Raw genomic sequence first — 22,335 nt, 5'->3', positions numbered from 1 at the left:
AAATTGACTGTGAAAATTTGACTAAGGTTTTGGCAAAGACTCTTAATGGAATGATAAAAGAACTTAGGATGGGAGTAATGGTGTTCTTGTTGAAGCAGTAGCTCGTTAGCAGCTGGAATGAGACCAAAGAAGGGAAGTTTGGATATATGCCTGGCTCTAATGGCGGAAGGCCAGTCTCCCTTTGTCTTGGCTGTGACGCACTGAGAATTGTCTGTGTGTGCAGAAAACGAAAGTGAAGGGTCGCCAAAGAGAATGTTGGATTACAACAGGAAGAGAAAGAAAAGAAAGAAGAAAAAACTGATATCACACAGAACTACATAGGGAGGTTCACCTGACGCCTGCATTATATATTTTCAGAAGCCAGGTGAAAACCTTCCCCTTCAACCTGGCCTTTGGCTGATTGATATTCTATAGCCTTTTAAATGTGTCTGTGGGAAGGCGGGGTATTGTTTTGCTGTTTTGATCTACTTATTTACTTTTTATCCTGTATTTTAACTGCCCCAAGATCTTAAGATTAAGTGGTATATAAATCTTAATAGGGTTTTTAAAAATTCAAATCCCCATTATTTTTGTCTTCTGTAGTCTTGCAAAATAGAAAAAAAAAATCTACTACAGTTAATATACATCATTCTAGAAAATGTTATAATTTACACATGCACAAACCCAAAATCAACACAAGAAAAAAACAAGATAGACCTGAACATCTCTGATCCAAATGCTCCACAAAATGTAGTTAGCTTTGCTTGTGCCTTCATCACCTGGAGGGGAAAAAAACCACTGATTTTTGACAAGAAAAATACTTGGATGCACATTTAACAAGAGATCTGCCAATAGACTGACAGATTCTTCAGAACTGCCAACTCAATATTCCACTGTGCACAATTACCGTACTTTTCGCACCATAGGACGCGCTTTTTCCGTCTTAAAAACTAAGGGGAAAAGTCTGTGCGTCCTATGGAGCGAATGCAGGGGGGAGGCAGGCAGGAAAAGCCCCCAAGAGCCCCACACAAGCTTCACGCGGCTCTTGCGGGCTTTTCCCCAGGAGGGAGAAGGGAGAGACACCACCAGTCAGTCCCTTCTCCCTCCTCTAGAAAAGGCTTGCGCAACCTCTGCAGCCGGGGGGAAGCTGCGCAAGGCTAAAGAGGAAGCCGGGGCAGCGAGCGCGATCCATCCCGTTCGCTGCCCTGGTTTCCTCTTTAGCCTTGCACGCCCCTCCAGCCGGGCGGGGGAGGCTGCGCAAGGCTAAAGAGGAAGCCGGGCAGCGAGCGCGATCCATCCCGTTCGCTGCCCTGGTTTCCTCTTTAGCCTTGCACGCCCCTCCAGCCGGGCGGGGGAGGCTGCGCAAGGCTAAAGAGGAAGCCGGGGCAGCGAGCGCGATCCATCCCGTTCGCTGCCCTGGTTTCCTCTTTAGCCTTGCGCGCCCCTCCAGCCGGGCGGGGGAGGCTGCGCAAGGCTAAAGAGGAAGCCGGGGCAGCGAGCGCGATCCATCCCGTTCGCTGCCCTGGTTTCCTCTTTAGCCTTGCGCGCCCCTCCAGCCGGGCGGGGGAGGCTGCGCAAGGCTAAAGAGGAAGCCGGGCAGCGAGCGCGATCCATCCCATTCGCTGCCCTGGCTTCCTCTTTAGCCTTGCGTGCCTCTCCGTGATCCACCAGAGGTAGATCTTAACCCTTGCCTCACCTAGGAGCTTCTCTGGGCAGAAATTCCCTCAGCTTAAGTGGGGTGGGGGAAGTGTGGCAGGTAGGGGGGTACCTACCTAGACACTGAAGCCAGTGTCTCTCTGATGAAAATTGGGAGTGGGCATTGTATGAAGTGGCTTGGATCTCCTGCCGCAGAACTATAGGACTGTATAGAGTTGGGGGGGCCACCCGAGGGTCATCTAGCCCAGCCCCCTCACAATGTAGGAATCACAGCTAAAGAACGCCAGGCAGATGGTCCCCCAACCGCTGCTTAAAAGCCTCCAGTGGTGGAGACCCCCAACACCTTCTGAGGTCATAGAATTGCAGGGTTGGAAGGGAACCCCAGGAGTCATCTAGTCCAGCCCTGGTGGACAGTGGGCACGATCCATCCCGTGGCGCAAGGCTAAAGATGCTGCGCAAGGCTAAAGAGGAAGCCAAGGCAGCGATGGATCGCGCTTGCTGCCTTGTCTTCTTCTTTAGCCGCGCTGGAGAGGTTTAGCTCCTGGCTGGAGAGGCTGCGCGGCTATGGATCCCGCTCGCTGTCTTGGCTTCTTTGCTCTTTGGGGCTGGGGGGGTGGAACCCGGGCCTCCCCCGCAGCCCCGAGAAGCTCTGGGAGAAGCAGACAGGCTGCGCGCAGCCTGTCCATTGCTCTTTGGGGCTGGGGATAAATTTTTTTCCTTGATTTCCCCCTCTTAAAACTAGGTGCGTCCTGTGGTCCGGTGCGTCCAATAGAGCGAAAAATACGGTAGGTTAGAGGGTATCAGGGATGGGCTGAGCCTTTTTAGCCTTTTCTGGAACCTCCTCTGAAAATGCCACTTGCTCACATCTTGTGGCATTCTAAGCAGATCCTAGAGGGGCTTTTGCTTTAATTCTGCCAAAAAATTTTTTTATTGGGGAGGCATTTTTAAAATTATTAATCACCTTTTACATATATCTCTCAAGTCACAAAAACAGCTAAAATATTTTGAATAGCACGTCACAAAAAACAGCTAAAATATTTTGAATAGCACAAAAATGACTGGAAAAACTTGAAAAACAATACAAAATGAACACCTAAGCCTTTTCATTCAGTTGGAAAATAGCTTTTATATGTTGCTATTCTTTACTATGTTATTCATTAATTGTTTCATTACTATTCTCATTATAAACTACCTTGTGAAGGTCTGCCCTAAAAAGTAGAGCAGAAATGTATTAAAATAAATTTAAATGTTTCACTCCCTTGTGCCCTTGACAAGAAGACATATGAGTGCCCCGCCTCACAGCCTCTATACACTTGCCAGAGTGTAGAGGCCAAGGTTCTCTTTCCAGTTCCTCATTTCACCCAGTAATAATTTAAAGGTCCAGGATTGTTTGATTTTCATTACCTCTGTAAGAGATGCTGGGTCCCCAGTCAAGAAAGGAGCAACAGTTTTGTCACCTCTCTTCAGGATCTGAAATGATAAGTGCTAAATTAACTTGCAGTCCAATGCAATCATTGTAACAAAAAAAATCTACACGGGTAGCTGTAAATTAGGTTTGGTTCTGGATGTCGGTGACCAATATCTAGTGCTGGAGCAGGGCCTGCGCAAGAGAGCTCTAGAGGGAACTCAGTAAACAACTGTTAACCCAGCTAAGAATCTCCCTGCCAGCCCCTGCCCTTCTTGGTCATCTCCTGGGCCATTGTTCTCAGCTGCCATTTTTGACTCTTTCGTCCAAAGAGACTTCATCCTACAGAGACATCTGCTGATAACTTCCCAGAGGCTGACTCTGGGGCTTCCCACCAGATGCTCTGCCATCTTCACTCTTAAGGTCTGGGTGAGCGAAAAGAATCAGGGTTTGAGGCAAAGCCAGTAATGTGGCTGGAGAGGTTGTCAGCAACCCAGGTGACACTAGGTACTTTACACTGCTTTAGAACTGTAGCAGGTTCTTCCAGGCCCTCAGCTAAGCTTCGATTCTCTATGGGGTCCCACACCTCTGCCTCCAAGATGGGTCTCCCAAGGCCCTCGTCGAGTAGGATGTGTGAAAGCACCTATCAAAACCTACCCTGCTTCTAGCATAGTTCAGCATTTCCCGAGCACTTTCATATATTGGCCATGGTGTATTTATGCAGTACTCAGTCACAAACTGGTTATCCTATTTAGAAGGAGAAACAATTAAAAACACAGAATAAACTTATCTTCTAAACAGCTTAAAAGAAAAACTTATCACATACACCCATGTGCAAATTATCTACTGCAAGAGAGCTACAGATACACATGCACAAGACACGCATAGAGTTTGGCTTCTCCATAGAAGGTGTAGCGGTATAGGCTCTGAACCTGGTAAGGGCTAATAAACTGCAGCTGAATCCTGGTCAGATGGAGATCCTGTGGGTGAGAGGTACTTGGATCCAGAGAACAGGTGAACTGCCTTTATAGACAAAATTGCACACCCTCTGAAGGAACTGGAGCATAGTGTGGGAGTACTCATGGATCCATCATTGATCATTGGAGGTTCTAGTTGTCTCTGTGACTATGAGTACCTTTTACCAGCTTTGGCTGAAATGCCTACAACAGCTCATTGAAAGGGATATCCTGGCTATCAGCAGCCTTGAGACTGGATTGCTGCAGTGCACTCTACGTAGTAGGTCGCTTAGATATTTTGTATATAAAGTGGTATAAAAATGCTTTTAAATATAGTAGGATAAATCCATACCTTTATTTTATCCAACGTTTCTTTAGCTTGAGCCACAAGTTCTAGCCAGGCTGACTGGCAATCTCCGGCAACAGACTCTGAAGCCAATCTCTCCAAAATAGAGCTCATTTTCACTTTGTAAACGTTCTGTTGTTTTTTAAACACACACATAACACATTATTTCCCCTTTGGGGAAAAAATATTCTTTATTTTCAGAGTAGCAGGCTTGTCTAGTATTGTCAGAGAAAAATTTGCAGAACATTTGTTTATTCTTTACCAGTCCCTTGCCTCCATTAACAATTTTGAAATTTACATTTAAAACTCCTGCTGTAGTGGGTAACTGGAATGAGTAGGCATGGAAGCTACCAGAGAGAGCTTCATTGTCTACTTATTTCATTGTGGTTTTGCAGTTGACAGTAAGTGATGAGGTACGATTTGCAGACAAAGTCCTTTACCTCAACATCCAGTCCAAACTGAACAGCAAAATTCTCAGCTTCAGTAAATTTGTGCTTGTGAAGTAAACGGCTCAGTCTAAAAAGGGGGAGAAAACGAAGTGCTGTTGCCTCCCACTTAAAAATGGTCACAGCCAGTTAAATCTATTCATCTAATTACTTACACTCACTTTAGTTACATGATCACAACCTTGGGCCAGTGGGAGGGGGATAAATAAATAGAGTGGGAGAAACCCACTCTTCATTATACACCTTTAGGCACCAGGAGAAAATGTTCCTCTTCTCCGAGGCCTTTGGCTGATTGACATCCAATCCCTTTTAAAATGTGTTGCGGGAGGGGGATTATTGACTTGTTTTTGTTCTTATTTTTATTATGTATTGGGGGGGGGGGCTTATATTGTAATTTTATGTTGTGAACCACCCTGAGATCTACAGGCACAGGCTGGTATGCTAACTAAACAATTTTCCCACCACCAATGCACTCAGCAAGGCTTCTCCACCACAGAAAAAGCCTTATAAGGAACGGTTCAGGGAGCAGGGATTGTCAAGACAGGAAAAGAGGAGATACGACAGCAATCTTCAAATAGGTAAAGGGCTGCCACAAGGAAGATGCAGCAAGCTAGTTTTCTCCTGCTCTGGAGGATAGGACACAAATGAATGGTTTTAAGTTATAAGAAAAAAGATTCTGACTTAACATCAGGAAGAACTTTCTGACAGTGGAACAGACTCCCTTGAAGGATGGTGGACTCTCTTTCCTTAAGCAGAGGTTGGATGACCATCTGTGACAGATGCTTTAGTTGTGATTGCTCCATTGCAGGGAGTTGGACTAGATGATCCTAGGGGTTCCTTTCAGCTCTACAATTCTACAATTAAGTAACTGAGGACTGCCTTACAAAACCACCACCTAAGGAAATATGACCAAACCTCCTCACACTCTCTCCAGCAAGCAGCTGTGGTAGCTGAAATTATCTGACATTAAGACAAGAAAGAGGTGCTATCTATGCAATCATTTTAGTGATTATTCTCTTAGATGTAAAAAAACTGATTTCAGAGGTTTCTTGGTCCAAAGCCCATTTCATTTACCTTTAGGGATTTCCATCTGGAGACAGGTTTCTCTTCCTATGTTCTTACCGGGAGAATGAGTCTGCAATTAACTCAATAGGACTTAAATCTGAGTGGACACTTATAGGATTGTAATGTTAAGCATATGTTTAACTCTTTCACTTTGAAGTTAATGAGGCTTACGACACACTTAACTTTGGCTCAGCCATATCACAAGTACCAAATTTTCTACATAAGCAGTAGTAGAAGTCAAAATATATGTATACCTGTTCTCAGGCAAGGCTTCAGTTAAGCATCTCAATACCAGAAGTGAGACTGGATGGTCTGATGCCCTAGAAATGAGTGTGTGGTTTAAAAAAGAGCTTTGATAACCATCAAAAATAAAGCAGCAGCTTTTTATTGTATTTTATTAAAGTGCAAACTTACCTTCGGTTATTTTCATGCATTCCTTCCAAAAAGTAAATTGTATCCTGCATGGGAAACAATATGTAGCATGTGCCATAACTGTACAAGATGTCAAAGAAATAAACTACTATTGGACTTTTAGAAGACATCTGAAGGCAGACCTGTTTAGGGAAGCTTTTAATATCTGATGAATCACTGTACCAAATCCTACAATACTTAAACTCTGACTTGGATTTCTTTTTACATCCCCCCTCGTCAGCCTTACTTAGGATTGAAGAAAAGAGAAAAACATACCGTATTTATTCCGCTCTGAATCAATGAAGAAACATTAGTAGTTTCCAAAGAATAGAGCTGGTGCATAGCAGGCAGTGAAAACACCAGGATGTTCCTCATCTACAGAGAAATAGTGCAATTAGGATAATCCTAAAGGATGCTGCCAAAATACAGGCAGAATGTTTTGAAGCTTTTCTTTGATAGAAGACAATTACCTGTTTGCCATCATCAGGGTTTGTCAAAGCAACTAGCTTAAGACTGGCAATCCCCTGTCTTAACAAAAGAAGGGAAATGCATCAACTAATGACAAAAGTTATCAGCCATCACCATTTACATTTTATTTCAGTACTTTAATTATTTATTACGTTGGTATCTCACCTTTCCTCCAAGGAGCTCAAAGTGGCATAAATGATTCTCACTCTCCCCATTGTATTCTGTGATGTAGGTTAGTCTGAGAGACAGTGACTGATCCAAGGTCACCCAGTGAGCTTCACGGCTGAGTGAGAATTTTAACCCAGTTGGATACTCTAACCACTGCACCATGCTGGCTCCATCAGGAGGGGGCACCAAGTTGCCTATCCTTGCCATATGGGGACAAGAAACCTGTGGCCCTGCAATGATTATGGATTCCCAACACCCCTGTTTTTCAGCATGGAACATGGCTACTGGCCAGAGATGTAGTTCAATAACAACTGATTAGTCACACAACACATACACACAGCCCATTCCCGTGGATGTCTGCTCAGAAATTAGGTCCTTCTTTGTTCCCAGGGGCTGATTCTGAAGTCAGTGAATACAAAACTTCAAGAAAGTGTGGGCATCAGCTCTGGTAAGAGGCTAGGGGAGGAGCCATTCTGCTGTGGCACACCCTTTCATATTTCTCAGCAAGTATGCTATAATCCTGAATTTACCCTGCAGCTGCTGAAAAATCCGATTCTGAAATCAGAAGAAATTCTTCAATGTAAACAGAACAACAGCTCCAAATCATGGTAAGAGTGCAAATATTCCACAAAGACAAACCATTCTACAAGAAAAAGAAAACAAAAGTGTCATTATGATGTAACTAATTAAGACCTATTACCATGAAAGTATACATTTGTAATACTTAGATATTTCATACTATGAAACAAACATTTCTATTTTGGTGGATAATTTGTCATGTTCATTAATCAGGGCTGTCAATGGCTTCTGTCCCTTCATCGTTTCCTTTTTTTCTCCACAGTGCACATCTTCTCTCACATTGGTCCCACATGACAGGATGTGTTGCTAGTCAACACATCAGTCAAGTTCCAAGAATCCCTAGGTATGTACCACCAAATGGTGGAGACTTCAGGCACTGATAGCCAGGTGCAAAATGTGCATGGCAAATTTTGAACACTGGAAATCCTACTTGTGGACAAATTAATCATTTCACAAAAGGAGTATCAATCAGGGTGGGGGGAGGAGGCTCACACCTCAACATGGTAGGTATCCTTTTACTGACTTTGTTAAGACAATCGAACAAGGTTTTCACCCTCCATCAAGTCATGGAACCTTATTGAGAAAAACTTTCATTTGACTGGCTTTCTTGAAACATCTAAAACTAAAACCATCAGCTGCCATTTTTCCTTCTTTTCTACTAAACTCTATATTCCTTGTATGGGTATGCTTTGTTACTTGAAATTAAAAATCAATTAAAAATATAAGTAGTCTTTATCTTAAACATTCTTAAAACATAACCAAAGTTTAATATATTAATTAACCATTTAAATAAGAGCTCATCATGGTTATGAATGCCCTGAATTCCACTAGTGGAAACAAAATGTTTTCTTACTAATTGTCCATTTGCCAAATACTGAAACTATGGAACATAACCTTATCCAGGAGCAATCTGTAAAACTGGGCAACAAATAAATCAAAATAGCACTTGCCTCATTATCCAAGACAAACAATAATTCATCTACAACCTGAAGCATTTTTGCAGCTGTAAAAAATGTAAAAAGGAAAAAAGGATGTAAGTCTGTTGATTTCTTGCTTTAAAAAGTTGCATTTGAAATAGAAACTGTAAAATAGGGGTGTGGAACCTGTGGCCCTCCAGATATTACAGGACTCCAATACAGCCCTAGCCAGTAGGGCCAGCAGTCAGGGAAGTTTTTTTAATGTTTAATATTTTATTATGTTTTATATATGTTCAAAGCCGCCCAGAGTGGCTGGGGCAACCCAGTCAGATGTGAGAGGTACAAATAATAAAATGATGATGGCATTGGCAATGATGAGGATAGTAGCTGCAGTCCAGCAGCATCTGGAGCGTCACAGGGCTCCCCGTCCCATCAGTAATACACCTGGGGTCTCTGAACAGAAGCTCTAGGGTCCTGAGGCCCTGAGCGTTGCCCTGGGGATTTACCCTGGGGATTTAAGATGACCATTTAGGAAACAGGGTCAAAGCTAATAAAGATTTCAAGAGACAAATGTACCTAGCTGTCGTAACCTGGGACCCATAACTTGGGACAGATGTCAAGACCCTCAGCTCAACACAGCACAGCATGCACCTATGCTCACATTCTCTATCGCAGTACATGTTTCTCAAACACAACTGACCTCACTAAGCTTGCTAAATGCTAAGTCTGTATACGCACATTCTCACAGTCACAACTACAATGTATCTGTGCCATTGTCTTCTATTGGAAATGTACTGGAAAGATAGGCATCTCTCTCTTTCCACACATGTAATGCTCATTAAATCCCAAAGCCAGACATGTCCAGTATCAATCAGATAATCTGTCAATTGAGTAAATGAAGGATTTACACTGTAGAGTAATAGAATCATAGAGTTGGAAGTTTAAGCATTTTCTCCCTGCATCCCCACCTGAGAATATTTCTGTCTTTTTCCTAGCAAGCAGGGCCTCTTGTTTTCTTATCAGCTTAGCAAAACACACCAAGAGCTCATTGCCCTTCGCAGACTAGAAACTTCAAAAGCATTTGTATGAGACAGAAGAATAGTGAATCTATTAACTTTGCCCAGAACTATCTGTTGCCACTGTATTGCTGGTAGATAGGAGCATAATTTTTGTAAACTAATCAAGCTGTTCATGTTCTGTTATCCAATTGTATTGCTGAAAAGAATCGATCACAAATTAATCGTGTAAAGCAAAAGCTATAAAGAGGTTTTGAAATGTATGCTCGGAGTCCATAATTCCTCTGGATCATTTATTCTTACAACAGTCTGCAATAAATCTGAACCTTTTCCAAGATGCTGCTTGCCTTTATTTGGCTAAAAAGGACTGGCTATTTCCAGACCCCCTTTGTAGGGTAACACACTTAGGCAGGCATAACCAGCTGCACAAATATAAGATGGAGGACACCTGGAATGTCAATAGTACATGTGAAAATATCAGGTCTCTAGGTGGTTGCTTGGAAGTAAACAGCCAGGACTCCAACCTGTCTTTTCCAGGTTTTATTTAGTGCAACTATGTACAGTTCAGAAATCCAAAGTTCATGTCTGTGTCAGTCACTTGCAGATTCCAGGAGTGGCTTTTTCCGCCCCCCCCCCCCCAGCATAAGAACTTAGAAAAAGACCTAAAGGTCTTAGTAGACCACAAGCTGAACATGAGTCAACAGTGTGATGCAGCAGCAAAAAAGGCTAATGCTCTTCTAGACTGCATCAACAGAAGTATAGTGTCTAGATCAAGGGAAATCATAGTATTGCTCTATTCCACCTTGGTCAGATCACGCTTGAACTGCTGTGTCCAGTTCTGGGCAGCACAGTTTAAAAAGGATATTGACAAGCTGGAAGAGTATGGAAACAAAGGCTTTTAAATAAATATCAAAGGTCGTGGGAAACTAAGTCTTTGGGGGAAAAAGAGTTCTTTAGGATGCCTATGTCTGGAAAACATACCTTCAATCAAACTTGAATCAGCAACACTTTGAATGCTTATCTGCCTTTTGTTAGGATTCACCTCCCACACAGACATCACACAGTCACCTGTACCCTTTTAAGAAAAGTATTTGTATCAGAAACCTGCATTCTGTTTCACAACAGACCTAATCAGTGATTCTCAAGATATTTACTTCTTATGAAAATCATTATAGGCACAAAGATTTTAAAATTGTAATAGCAAGTTGGAACCCTCTCCCACCCCAATTTCTGGGCTCAGCATCACATTTTTGGAAGACTCTGGGCCACCAGTTGCTGGTGGATTTTTCCAGTGCTGCTTTGAATTGCAACTGCTACACACATTACAAAATCCTTCTGGGCCATCTAGAGGAGTTGGGAGCTGGGGGCCCTGTTATGCAGTGATTCTGCTCCTTCCTCCCGGGCCATATCCAGAAAGTGGTGTTGGGGGATGAGTGTTCAGACCCCTGGGCTCTCACTTGCAGGGTGCCTCAGGGCTTAATCCTCTCCCCCATGTTTTCAACATGACTATGAAGCTGCTGAGAAAGATCAGGGCTGGGCATTCACCATTATGCAGATGATACCCATCTCTACATCTCTTTTAAATCAGAACCAGTGAATGCAGTAAAGGTCCTATGTGAGTGGCTGGAAGCTAACTGATTGAGGTTGAATCCTGACAAGACAGAAGTATTGTTTTGGGGGGAACGGGGTGGGCAGGTATGGAGGTCTCCATGATCCACTAGTATGATCTTCACTAGTATGTATATTTCATTGATAATTATTCACTGATGAAGACTTTATTCCGAAACAGTTGAACTATTCCGGATGCACTGTCTTGCAGTTACTTGTATATTTTGTGAGATGTGTTGTATGATATATATATTGTTTTGAAGTGGCTTATTTGTATATTTTGAATGACATCATACCGATTATATATTTACTAACAGTTATTAGCCAGCGTGTTGCGTTTGCTTTTGTAGACTGTTACAGGGAACCAGGCAGAGGGCCTTCTCGGTAGTGGCGCCAGCCATGTGGAAAATCCTCCCATCAGTTGTCAAGGAAATAAACAACTATCTGTCTTTTAGAAGGCATCTGAAGACAGCCCTGTTAGGGAAGTTTTTAATGTCTGATACTTTATCGTATTTTTAATATTTTGTTGGAAGCCGCCCAGAGTGGCTGGGGAAACCCAACCAGATGGGTGGTATAAATAATAGAAATAATTAAATTATTACTACTATTAAAATCCCCTTTATGGAGAAGGTGCTTGGAGCCCAGCTGTAACCTGCATGTAGATCACTGCGCATATCACATTAATATATCATCACATTAATGGGTTGTCGTCATCGTCCCCCGAGGATAAAAATGCCAGGAAGCTGAAATTAGCACTTCCAGTGCCCATACATCCGAACAGGAACTAGACATTACTTCCATGCCCCCGCTCGCCAGACCTATGTAGTGTTATAAGAAAAACTGCTCTTTTTCCCTTATGGGGTACCCAAGAGCCTGTATAGTCCTTATGTAGGTTCCCTATCGGTAGGAGAAAATAACAAAGGCCAACCAGAGAATACTGAGAAGCAAAGCAGCTAGTAAGCCTGATCTTTATTAAACTGTTGCAACAGGGTCCTCCCTCACCACATGCAGGAGGAAGAGGAACCCAGAACAATGGTGTGCAAGCCCTTATATAGACTTCTTGAAATTGCCACCCTGCAAGCCTAAGACCACCCCCCAATACATCATACATAAATCACAGAAGGGGCAGCCTACAGCAGAAGCCAGGATACCAGTAATGGTCTCTGATTGCATTACCTGGGCAGTCTGGCTACTCTTTTCAAACACAGATACACCCTTAAGACAGGATTTGTGAGCAAAGAGACAATGGGGCTTTCCCCATTTGCCTCCCTTGCTGCAGAGGAATATTTGAGGTCATTGGGAAAGTCAAAAAGGCTTCAGGACTGCTTTCCTGCACTGTTCCAGACATGTGGTTTATATACTTATGTATGTGTTTATGTGCCTTGTAAGTTTATGAACATTTAATTTATATATTTGAGACCTTAAATTCTTATAACACTAGGGATATTCAACCATGATGTTGCCTGTCTCTGCAACAGCTAGCAATGAAGTGGCTGGGAAAAGGAAACAACCATCACATGACACATTTTGTGGCCTTAGACATATGAAGACAAAAAGAGCAAAACACACCTGGGTACAAAATCTCTCAACAGAGAGATGGGAACACAGAAGAGGGACTACAGAAGCCAAATATTTTGCACACATCCTGAAGTCAGCACAGATTGCTGCAGATAAACCCACAGGAAGTTCACAGACAAAGGTATTCAAATAATACTTACCCCTATTATCAAAGTGATCTTGTTAGTTGTGTGCTTAGTTGTGGAAGTCAGGCAGCCAATGGTGTGATAGTCTTTTGTAGAAATAAAACATGTTTCCACCTGTCCTTGTAACTGTAAGGTAGACAAATAGCCACTCACAGATTTTACTTTTTGTTAAAGTGGTAGAAATAACTCACAATCGCAAGAAAAATGATAAATTAATTTGGAGGAGTAACTTGATTAAAAAAACCTAATGAGTTATTTAGCCAAGTAGTTTTATCAATTACATTTCAGATATTTGGATATGGATAAAAATAGCATTTCTAAAGGAATAAGCATGTTTGCTTTATTTATTTATTAATAAGGTGATGCACGCATGTGTTGCAGCAGGCATCATCTTAGAAGAGGCATTCCCTCCTGCCCATGAGAGAAGTTGGTGCTTGCCATCTGCTTTCATATGGGGCATACTTTTTCATCAGGGTCAGAGATATCAGCCTTGAATCTGGCAGCTATCCTTATAAGAATGTTAGCAAAGCTCTATGAAATCTCTTCAGCTTCCTGGAACAGGGGAAGGTCTCTCCTTCCATCAATAGAGTGATGCACAAAGTTCTTTGCATTGTCCTGTTCCTGAGGTAAGTGGAAAGAATAAGTTACTCTCCTTAATCTCCATCACAGAAGAGCAGTGGATTACCAATGTGATATATTAATTCATTTTTAATGTGGCAATTAACATTTTGCATCCCTAGTAGATCTGTACACACACCCAGTACTGTACTATGAATCACAACCAAACTATTTCAAAAACCAATACACAATATATAAGATATAGGAATGCTCCCACTTGCCTTCTTTGCAGAATTGAAGTCCAGCTTGTCAATTGCTGCATAAACATAAAATGTGTGTTGAGAAAAGCAACATTATATATCTATTTTTTTTGAAGTTCTATTGGGCTGTTGTAGTCACAGATTCAGAAGGCAGATTTGATTTCTGTAAACTTTTTACTGATCACACATTTATTAGTCTGGCCTCTTTTTTAGTGTATACTTCAGGAAATTTGCAGTTGCAGTAGCTTACTACAATAACTTATAGTATACAAACATAAAGAAAGAGTCTTGGAAGCAGTTTAAGACTAACAGATTAGTGTAATTTAAGCTTCCATGGACTAGTGTCTGTGCATCAATGAAATCTAATACCATGATATATCAGTCTTTGAAAAAGTCTCATTACAGCGGTACCTACAGTTACGAATGGGATCCGTTCCGGAGCCCTGGCCGCATCCCAAAAACTTCATTTCTGGAGGCACCCTTCTGCGCACGCAAGCAGAGCGATGGAGCAATTCAGCGCCTGGGGCGAAACCCAGAAGTATACACTTCCGGGCCATAACCCAAAGATTACATAACCTGGAGGCTACGCAACACGAGATACCACTGTATACTTTTTCCTTGCTGGTTATAATACTATTGCAGCACAACCCTAACCATGTCTACTCAGAAGTAATTCCTAGTGAATTCAATGAAGCTTCCTCTCAGGAAAAGAGGTTAGGATTGCAGCCGGATAACTCATCTACTCCTCTGAATTTTATCTAATAATTAAGCAATAAATATTGATACTGTTATTTAAAATAAAGATAGACAATAACATTCAGTTTTTGAAAATCTGCATGATCAAGAATATAAAACAAAACACTTTGGATAGATATATGTTGAACAAAGAAAGAAAAATATTGTCATAAATACTAGATTTAGAACAGATCAAAGGAAAAATCCACCACTACCACCATCACAGATCAGTTCATACAATCCAGACTAGAGCATGACACAAGTATGCTTACAAGGCAGGTAGCTCCAGATGACTCAATGGCCACATTCACATGCAAAATTAATCCACAATTTAAAACCACATGCAAGAGTTGAAACAAAACTGAACAACCCACCTGCACACACCTCCCTCTGTCTCTCTCTCTCTCACACACACACAATTCTCCTCTGAAAAGATTGTGAGGATTTGGTAGCATTTAATTTCAATTTCACAAAATCCCAGATTATAATTGTGAAGAAACCAAAAATCTCAGTTTACAACAAACTCTGGTTAGTTTCAAAATAAGCCAACATCAAGCCATGGATTATGAAGACAACTTGTTAAACTAACCAGTTAGTTGCAAACTACAATCTCTGGTTAATACACCCCAACAAGCTGTGATACTGTGAAAGTAACACTAAATGTTCCTGAAGTCCTGCTCAAGGTCATGTGAAAAGTATCCTGCATTCATTTATAAATATTACAATTGCAGCAGTTGTGTGGTTATTGTTGGCTCTCTAAAGCAAACATATTGAAATTGGTCTGCATTGAATACTACAAACCAATAAAGATTATCAAAGCCAGTGCAATTCAATTAATACACATAATTAATTACCACTTAAACAAAATCTCTTGCTCCTGCAGTATTAAGATGTTGGTGCTCAGCACATTACAAACCTGAGATTCTAATCATTACAGAAAGCAGAAAGAAAAACTCCATCTCTTACTAAATGTTTACATGCAATGATGCACAATTAGGCTTTAGATCTAAAACAACATTGTCCTACCTTCCTGAGTTTTGGCAAATGGGAGGTGCGTAATGTAGAAGAAGCCACTGTTTGTGAGAATAAATGCATGGTAGGTTCCTATCAAAATAACCAAAGACAAGGTAAATATCAAGAAGTCTTCCCAGCAAGGGTTATCAAATTGTGTCCATGTGATCTTCTTCAAGTAAAGGAACTGCCACCTGGCATCTCCAAACATGAGCAAATAAAGGAAGAAAACTTGGTTTACACCAAGGTAATTGAATTCAAAGTAAATAAAAATAATCAAGGGTGCACAAGTTGAAATATGATTAAAATTCACAGAATCAAGTTCAAATCAGCATCATATAAGTATCCTGTATCAGGCAGAATTCTATGGCATTACATTTCCTCCCCTCCCCCACTCAACCTGATCTTACCTGAGAAAAACCTGAGCTTATTCAGAAAAAATATCGTACCTGTATTTCCATTATCTTTTTCTAGAATAAGATTCAGATAAGTCCTGTCATCTGAAGATCTTTGAACCAACATCTAAAAACATTTTTAATTTAAAAAAAGGTTATTAGAATGAGTTTCAAAAAAAGCAATGTAATTTACACCACATATTAATTTAATCCTACTCAAATCATGAATTTTGTAAATTACATTAGTATCTATTATAGTTTAAAATCAGTCAGCACATCAACAGCAGAAATTCACCAGGATACCAAAACTAAAGCATCTCTAGTGAAATAGACCTCTGATAGCAAAGCAGGAAATTCAACTGATTTGATGACACTGGACTATTGATGTAACTGAGCTGGAATGGTTCAGAAGTAACATTGAACTATGGTTTAGTATTACATACCAAGCCTCAGGGCTCACACACTCTCCCACACCTCTTATCTACTATGGTTACTTGCTATGTTTAAATCCAGACAAACTATGGTTAGTACTAACTACGGTTTAGAGAGAAAGCCAACTTCAAACAATAGTTTACAATCCTACCTTATTTCCCTAAACTATATTTAACCCTAACCACAGTTCTTGGACAAAATGAGTAACTACAGTTAGCTGAAAATATAAGCAAAAGCTTCCAATCTCTTCCTTGCAATCAGCAAAAGGAGGAAAAGGAAGGAGGCAATACGTGAGCCAAAGCTCACCTAGGTTTATCCCTAGGGTTTAGTGTCACATATCAATGCAACCAGTATGAGGCAACTTACACTTCATATATTTAAGAATGTCTGAGGCAGCTGCATATAGTTATATAGAAGCAAAAATGAAATAAGCTACATACATTAGTTAACAAGGTTTGCTTTGTTGATACATGAATCAGATGTAGGTTTCCACTTCTCTCCCCAATCACAAGAAACTGTGCTTCTTGACACAATCCAACAACTTCCACCTCAGTCTCTAAAAGGTTTTAAAAAGAAGTATTCAGATACCACAATGGGTGACTATATTCAGAAATGATGATGTATTATTACATAACGAGATGCAGTGAATTTTTGCCTCATACACTCCTCAGCTGTGGGAAATACTAGATACCGGTAGTTATTACTGTCTTAACAACTCATAGGTCAAAAGATGGCAAAATTATTTTGATAAACGTTTAAAAATTTGGGCTATGTGTCTATAATATACCAACATTAATACTGAGAACCACTGCCCTGATCAAGTGATTTTATAAGGGCATGACAACACCAGGCTGATCTATTTCCTTCAAAGGGGAAAGAGTTCCTGTGTTCAGGACTTCAAAACCATATCACAGAACATGCAAAACTCCAGATCAGAGCACAGATTTTAATTAAGAAAACAAACTGAGGTACACTACGTTGAAAGTTCCAAGTATTCAATTTATGGCTGCTTTAAGATACAAAATGGTAAGCTCACCAAACTGAAGAAACATCTTAAGAGACTGGCAAATATTATCAAGCACCACCACTGTTCTGTCAGCCACCAACACACATCCATCACTGGAGGAACAGCCATATAACTTTGGGTTAGAGAAAACCTGACCAATAAAAGAAAGCATCTGAACGTAAACAGAACTTATTTACAAATACAAACAGATAAGCAGCCTGTCCAGATTAAATTGTGTGTTGTAACTTTCTGTGTGTATCTAGCACAAAATCTAGCATCTGACTGGACCGATGTCTTGTCTCGGTCGTGGACCGGATGAGAGCCAAGAACAGGGTGGATTTGATTTAAATAAAATCTATTTAAATCACAATTTAAATCACTAGTCAGTAAGACTTGATTTAAATCACTATTTTACAGAAAGGCTCATTCTTGCTGGTGTAATCTTAATATTTACAACCAGATTAATGTTTCATTTTTGGAATAATAAATTTTCATAGTGGTTTTTACAGTTATATAAAAAATTACTGATTTGGTTATACTATTAGAAATACATAGACCGATAATTATGACATTATTGTGAGGTTTAACAAGTTAACTTCATATTTGGACAACTTTTCTGCTGTACTTTATTGGAAGGAGGGAAAAAACCAATTTCCTTAATAGCAATTTAAATAATTTATTTAACTAAAATGATAACATAGCATATGTATCCATGTTTGTTAACTGATGTGGTTAAACATTTTTTTAAAAAAAAACTTAGACCTTACACACAAATGTAATGGAATCTAAAAGGGGCTATATCTCCCAGCAGCTCTGGCTTAGGAGAGGCTGGCCTTTCTTTTTCTAGAGTGCGGGGGGGAGGCGGGAGATACAGGTGGTAGGCCCAGGCTGGAACAGGCTTGCAGAATGAACAGCTGGAAAGCTGGAAAAGGGGAGCAAAGGATTGGAGCAGAGAAGTTCAGGGATTCCTGCTGCAGGACTGAAGTTCCAGGTAGACTTTATTGTTTGGACAATGTCAGGCAAGCTCTGGGAAGAAGGACCTGGAACCAGCGAGCTCTTATTAGTTGTCTGGCAAGCAAGTCAAAGTCTCACCAAGGACCTACAGATCCCAGTTACTATTCCCACCACCACCACCACCCCTCTTTAGATTTGCTTTGGATTCAGGTGTGTATTCTGTACAGTTAAGTGTTGGTGCAGTTGTTGGAGCACAGTGGGATTGGGAAGAGGTTGCCAGCCCTGAAGAGCCTTCAGCACTTGCCTCAAGTCTGAGTTGCACAATCATTACACAAAGATCCCAAGATTTGTGGAGTATTCTGCTCACAAGGTTTGCACTTTCATTTTTACTGCTTCACACTTAGCTACTTGTGCAGATCTATTCCACTATTCATTGAACCTCTTGGAACTCAGCATTTAAGAGGTAAGGGGTTGATTCTGTGAATATGAATTTGCAAAGGAACAATGGGATTAAGGTTTTTTCCTCAACTCTGTATGTTTATTTTATAACATTCTTCCTGTGAAGAAAAGGCATGTCATCTCTGCAGACACAAATTCACACTTTTGAGAACTGCAAAAACAAGCATATGTGATAATATCTTCTCATTAGAAAAACTGCCCCAAATAATCTTACAGAAACCTCTGGAAGAGCATGACATTGTGAATGGATTAATGGAATTCATTTATCAAAAAATTAAAGTAAATCCTTATTTTCTGATGAACAGCCTTTGGACTACAGTGGTATCTCTGGTTAACAACTTAAACCATTCTGGAGGTCTGTTCTTAACCTGAGGTACCACTTTAGCTAATGGGGCCTCCTCCTGCCACCATGCCGCTGGAGCACGATTTCTGTTCTCATCCTGAGGCAAAGTTCTTAACCCGAGGTACTATTTCTGGGTTAATGGAGTCTGTAACCTGAAGCGTCTGTAACCCGAGGTACCACTGTATAATGTAGCTTAAATAGAAAACTATCTGTAGAAAGATTTTCCCTCCAAAATAATTTTATTTTAAAAAATCATTTTTTTAATTATTATTTTAAAAATCATTGATTTTTATCCACCCTGGCCAAGAAATTGAAGCTCAATCCATGTAAGACAGGGGCACTGTTAATGGATGCTTCCCTAGACAAGATAAATGGGAGGTTGCCTGCTCTTGATTGGGTTACTCTCGCTCTGAAAGAGTAGGTACCTAGTTTTGGGCGTACTTCTGGATCCATTACTGTTACTTGAGGCTCAGGTGGCCTTGGTGGCATGGCATGGCTCAGCTACGCCCCATCTGGATAGCCGCCCTAACTTCTGTTGTCTACGCTCTGGTAACCCCCGGGTTAGATTACCGCAGTGCCTCTGAAAATGGTTTGGAAACTTCAGCTAGTACAGAATGCAAGTCAGGTTGCTCACCTAGGCAAGTCGTTGTGAGCACATAACACCAATCATAGCCCAACTGCACTGTACCAAATAATTTCCAGGAGCAATTCAACGTGTTGCTCTTGACATATAAGGCTCAGGACCCCAATACCTCAATGCCTCCCCATTTGAACCAATCTAGACCCTGGGATCGTCATGAGGCCCTTCTTTGTGTGCCCCCTCACAGGAGGCCAAGGGTGGCAACACAAGAACAGGCAATTTCAGTGGTGGTTCCCTGTTTGTAGAACAAGGAGGCTCACCTACAAGAAAGAAGATTCCACCCAAACATTAGGAAGAACTTCCTGACAGTAAGAGCTGTTCGACAATGGAATTTGCTGCCAAGGAGTGTGGCGGAGTCTCCTTCTTTGGAGGTCTTTAAGCAGAGGCTTGACAACCATATGTCAGGAGTGCTCTGATGGTGTTTCCTGCTTGGCAGGGGGTTGGACTCGATGGCCCTTGTGGTCTCTTCCAACTCTATGATTCTATGATTCTACCTAACATAATCAATATATATAATTAGGTGCCAGGCAAAACCTTTATTTGGCATGTCCTTCCCAAGCCTACGACCCTCGTACCGACAGGACTGCGTCTCCTGGTACACCCCGCAGAGGACCTTGTGGTCCACAAACAATAATACTTTGGAGGTCCCAGGCCTCAAGGTTAGACTGGCCTCGACCAGGGCCAGAGCCTTTTCAGTCCTGGCCCCCATCTAGTGGAATGCTCTGTCGCAAGAGACCAGGGCCCTGTGGGATTTGACAACTTTCCGCAGGGTCTGCAAGACGGAGCTGTTCCACCTGGCTTTTGGTTTGGACTCAGTCTGACCCCCTTCTTTCTATGGGACCCTGTATGTAAGTGGCCTCCTTGGCTCTTACTATTGGCCCATATGGAACCAGAACGGGTGGCTGGGCCTGGTGAACTTTTAATTCCTTACTCCTACAGTTATGATTTGTGGGTTCCCACTTAATTGTATTTTGATTTTAAATGTGATTCAAATTGTATTTTCAACTAATCGTTTGATTTTGTGTTTTTAATGTAAGTATTATGTATTTGGTGCTAGCTGCCCTGAGCCCAGTCTTGGCCGGGGTATAAATAAAATTTATTATTTATTACTATTTATTATTTATTATAATAATGTGGCCCTCAGGAAGATCTAGATGCTGACCAGATACTACAGTCCATAATGCCACAGTAGTTTAACCTAAGTTATAGTCCCATTTCAACTGACAGGACAAATCATAGTCAATGGCACCTTTGAAACACCCGTCAACATGATTTTTAGTTCAGCTTTAAAGTTATTCATTATACAGGTCTTTACATAGTCTTCTCTTGCAGTGATGCCACAAAAAGAAATTCTACCTTTTCGGACGAGGTGATTTTAACAAGGGTGTTTCTTTGATACAGGGCACCACTCCCTGTATCATCACCACCCAACAGCTCCACAGTATCCCACATGGCTTTATAACCTGGAGAAAATCAGAAGAGAAACTAATGAACAACATAGACCAGCAAAGTGAGGATTTGAACCTTTGTATTAAGGCAAAATAACCATGCTGTGTTTTTAAGCAATGTCCCCACAGGCAAAAAATTGAAATGCATTTATTTAGCTGGTAGAAACGGGGGGGGGGGCGAATTTAACTTTTAAAAATTATTATACTTCTTAAAGCTCCCGAGCAGCCAGAAGTCCCACAGAAGAAGCCCAAAGGCCTGGCAGCTCTGGAAGGCAGCCCCAAGCCTCGCCTCCCCGCCCGGCTCCAGCCCCACTTTAGCCTCCCCCCACCCACCCACTAGCGCGCACCTCTCCCCGCAGAAGCCGCCGCCGCCGCCTCAGACGCTCAAATTGGCGCGCGCGCTCCTCAGTGGCAGTCGGCTACGGGACACAGCGAGGGTCAAATATAGTCAGCGCACAGGGGGCGGGGCTGCTGGGAAACCCCCGCCCGGCCACTAGAGATAGGAACGGCAAGAGAGATGTTTGGAAACCGACTTCTTGGTTCCTTAGAGCTGCCGCCCCCTTGGAAGAGCGGGGGAGTTGAGAGTGATCGGCCGAGACCCCGGGGTCGCTCCCCGATAGGCGTGCGCAGCGGGCTCCTGGGAAGATGCCCCGGGGGGGGGCAAACTGCCGGGCCTCTTGACCCTCCCGCAGCTTCCTCGCTTCTGGCCTTTCTTCCAGGAAGAAACAGGGCCGCTACTGTGCACCCCTGGAGGCACCCATTTTATTTATTTCATACACCACTTGATGGGGGGGGAGCCTCAAAGTGGTTTACAAAAAGATAGAACAAGGAAAGTTAGAAAAATTCACAAACCTATTATAAAACATACAAAACTAAAACAAAATAAAAGTTAGACTTGTCTAAACAATAATATTTTTGGCAGGCACCAAAAAATAATAAAGCGAAGGTGCCTGCGAGATCCCAACAGGCAGGGAGCTCCAAAGTCCAGGTGCTTCCACGCGGAATGACCGAGTTCTTACAAGTACGGAACAGGTATGTGGCACGTGCAGTAGTCCCAGTTCTGGGGATCAAAGCAGTCAAGTGGGCACATGTGGAGTAGGGCAATCTTGCAGGTGAAGTGTCCCAAGTTATGTGCCAAACTGTTTTAAAGTCTTTTTATCCTCAACAACCCTGCAAAGTACAGTAGACCACAGTGCAGTTTAAACAAAACATTAAAAAGACCAGCACTAGGACCTTAAAGACTAACAAATTTATTATGGCATAAGTTTTGGGGTCCTAAGGTCTACTTAATCAGGTGCATCATTCTTGGTAATTCATGAAAGCTTATGGAATAATACATTTACTAGCCTCTAAAGTGCCCATTTGGCTATT

The 22,335-nt window shown here is 41.8% G+C and overlaps 1 protein-coding gene across 2 annotated transcripts in view; it reads right to left on the bottom strand.

The window, feature by feature from the left end:
- The window catches only part of KNTC1 (kinetochore associated 1), an 80,897-nt gene extending 59,897 nt beyond the window's left edge, over window positions 1-21,000 (bottom strand). Inside the window, exons 1-19 of one of the 2 annotated variants that reach the window (XM_081892891.1) lie at window positions 20,873-21,000; window positions 17,151-17,271; window positions 16,555-16,670; window positions 15,737-15,809; window positions 15,303-15,380; window positions 13,563-13,597; window positions 12,739-12,849; window positions 10,394-10,487; window positions 8,430-8,482; window positions 7,431-7,543; window positions 6,735-6,792; window positions 6,541-6,639; window positions 6,268-6,311; window positions 6,108-6,173; window positions 4,783-4,858; window positions 4,349-4,474; window positions 3,698-3,787; window positions 3,040-3,105; window positions 697-758 (exon numbers count right to left, since the gene is read on the bottom strand). In XM_081892891.1, coding sequence (XP_081749017.1) covers window positions 697-758; window positions 3,040-3,105; window positions 3,698-3,787; window positions 4,349-4,474; window positions 4,783-4,858; window positions 6,108-6,173; window positions 6,268-6,311; window positions 6,541-6,639; window positions 6,735-6,792; window positions 7,431-7,543; window positions 8,430-8,482; window positions 10,394-10,487; window positions 12,739-12,849; window positions 13,563-13,597; window positions 15,303-15,380; window positions 15,737-15,809; window positions 16,555-16,670; window positions 17,151-17,271; window positions 20,873-20,968 — 1,577 coding nt within the window. In that variant the 5' untranslated portion in view covers window positions 20,969-21,000. Of the gene's footprint in view, window positions 1-696; window positions 759-3,039; window positions 3,106-3,697; window positions 3,788-4,348; window positions 4,475-4,782; window positions 4,859-6,107; window positions 6,174-6,267; window positions 6,312-6,540; window positions 6,640-6,734; window positions 6,793-7,430; window positions 7,544-8,429; window positions 8,483-10,393; window positions 10,488-12,738; window positions 12,850-13,562; window positions 13,598-15,302; window positions 15,381-15,736; window positions 15,810-16,554; window positions 16,671-17,150; window positions 17,272-20,872 lie in introns of those variants that run through there. The other variant, XM_081892890.1, reaches the window with a different exon arrangement.
- Window positions 21,001-22,335: the final 1,335 nt, after the last annotated feature.

Source organism: Podarcis melisellensis (assembly GCF_964234715.1).
Source record: "Podarcis melisellensis genome assembly, chromosome: 16".
Lineage (NCBI taxonomy): Eukaryota > Metazoa > Chordata > Lepidosauria > Squamata > Lacertidae > Podarcis > Podarcis melisellensis.
Note: the sequence above shows the minus strand (reverse complement) of the source record. Positions and strands in the feature narration are given on the sequence as shown.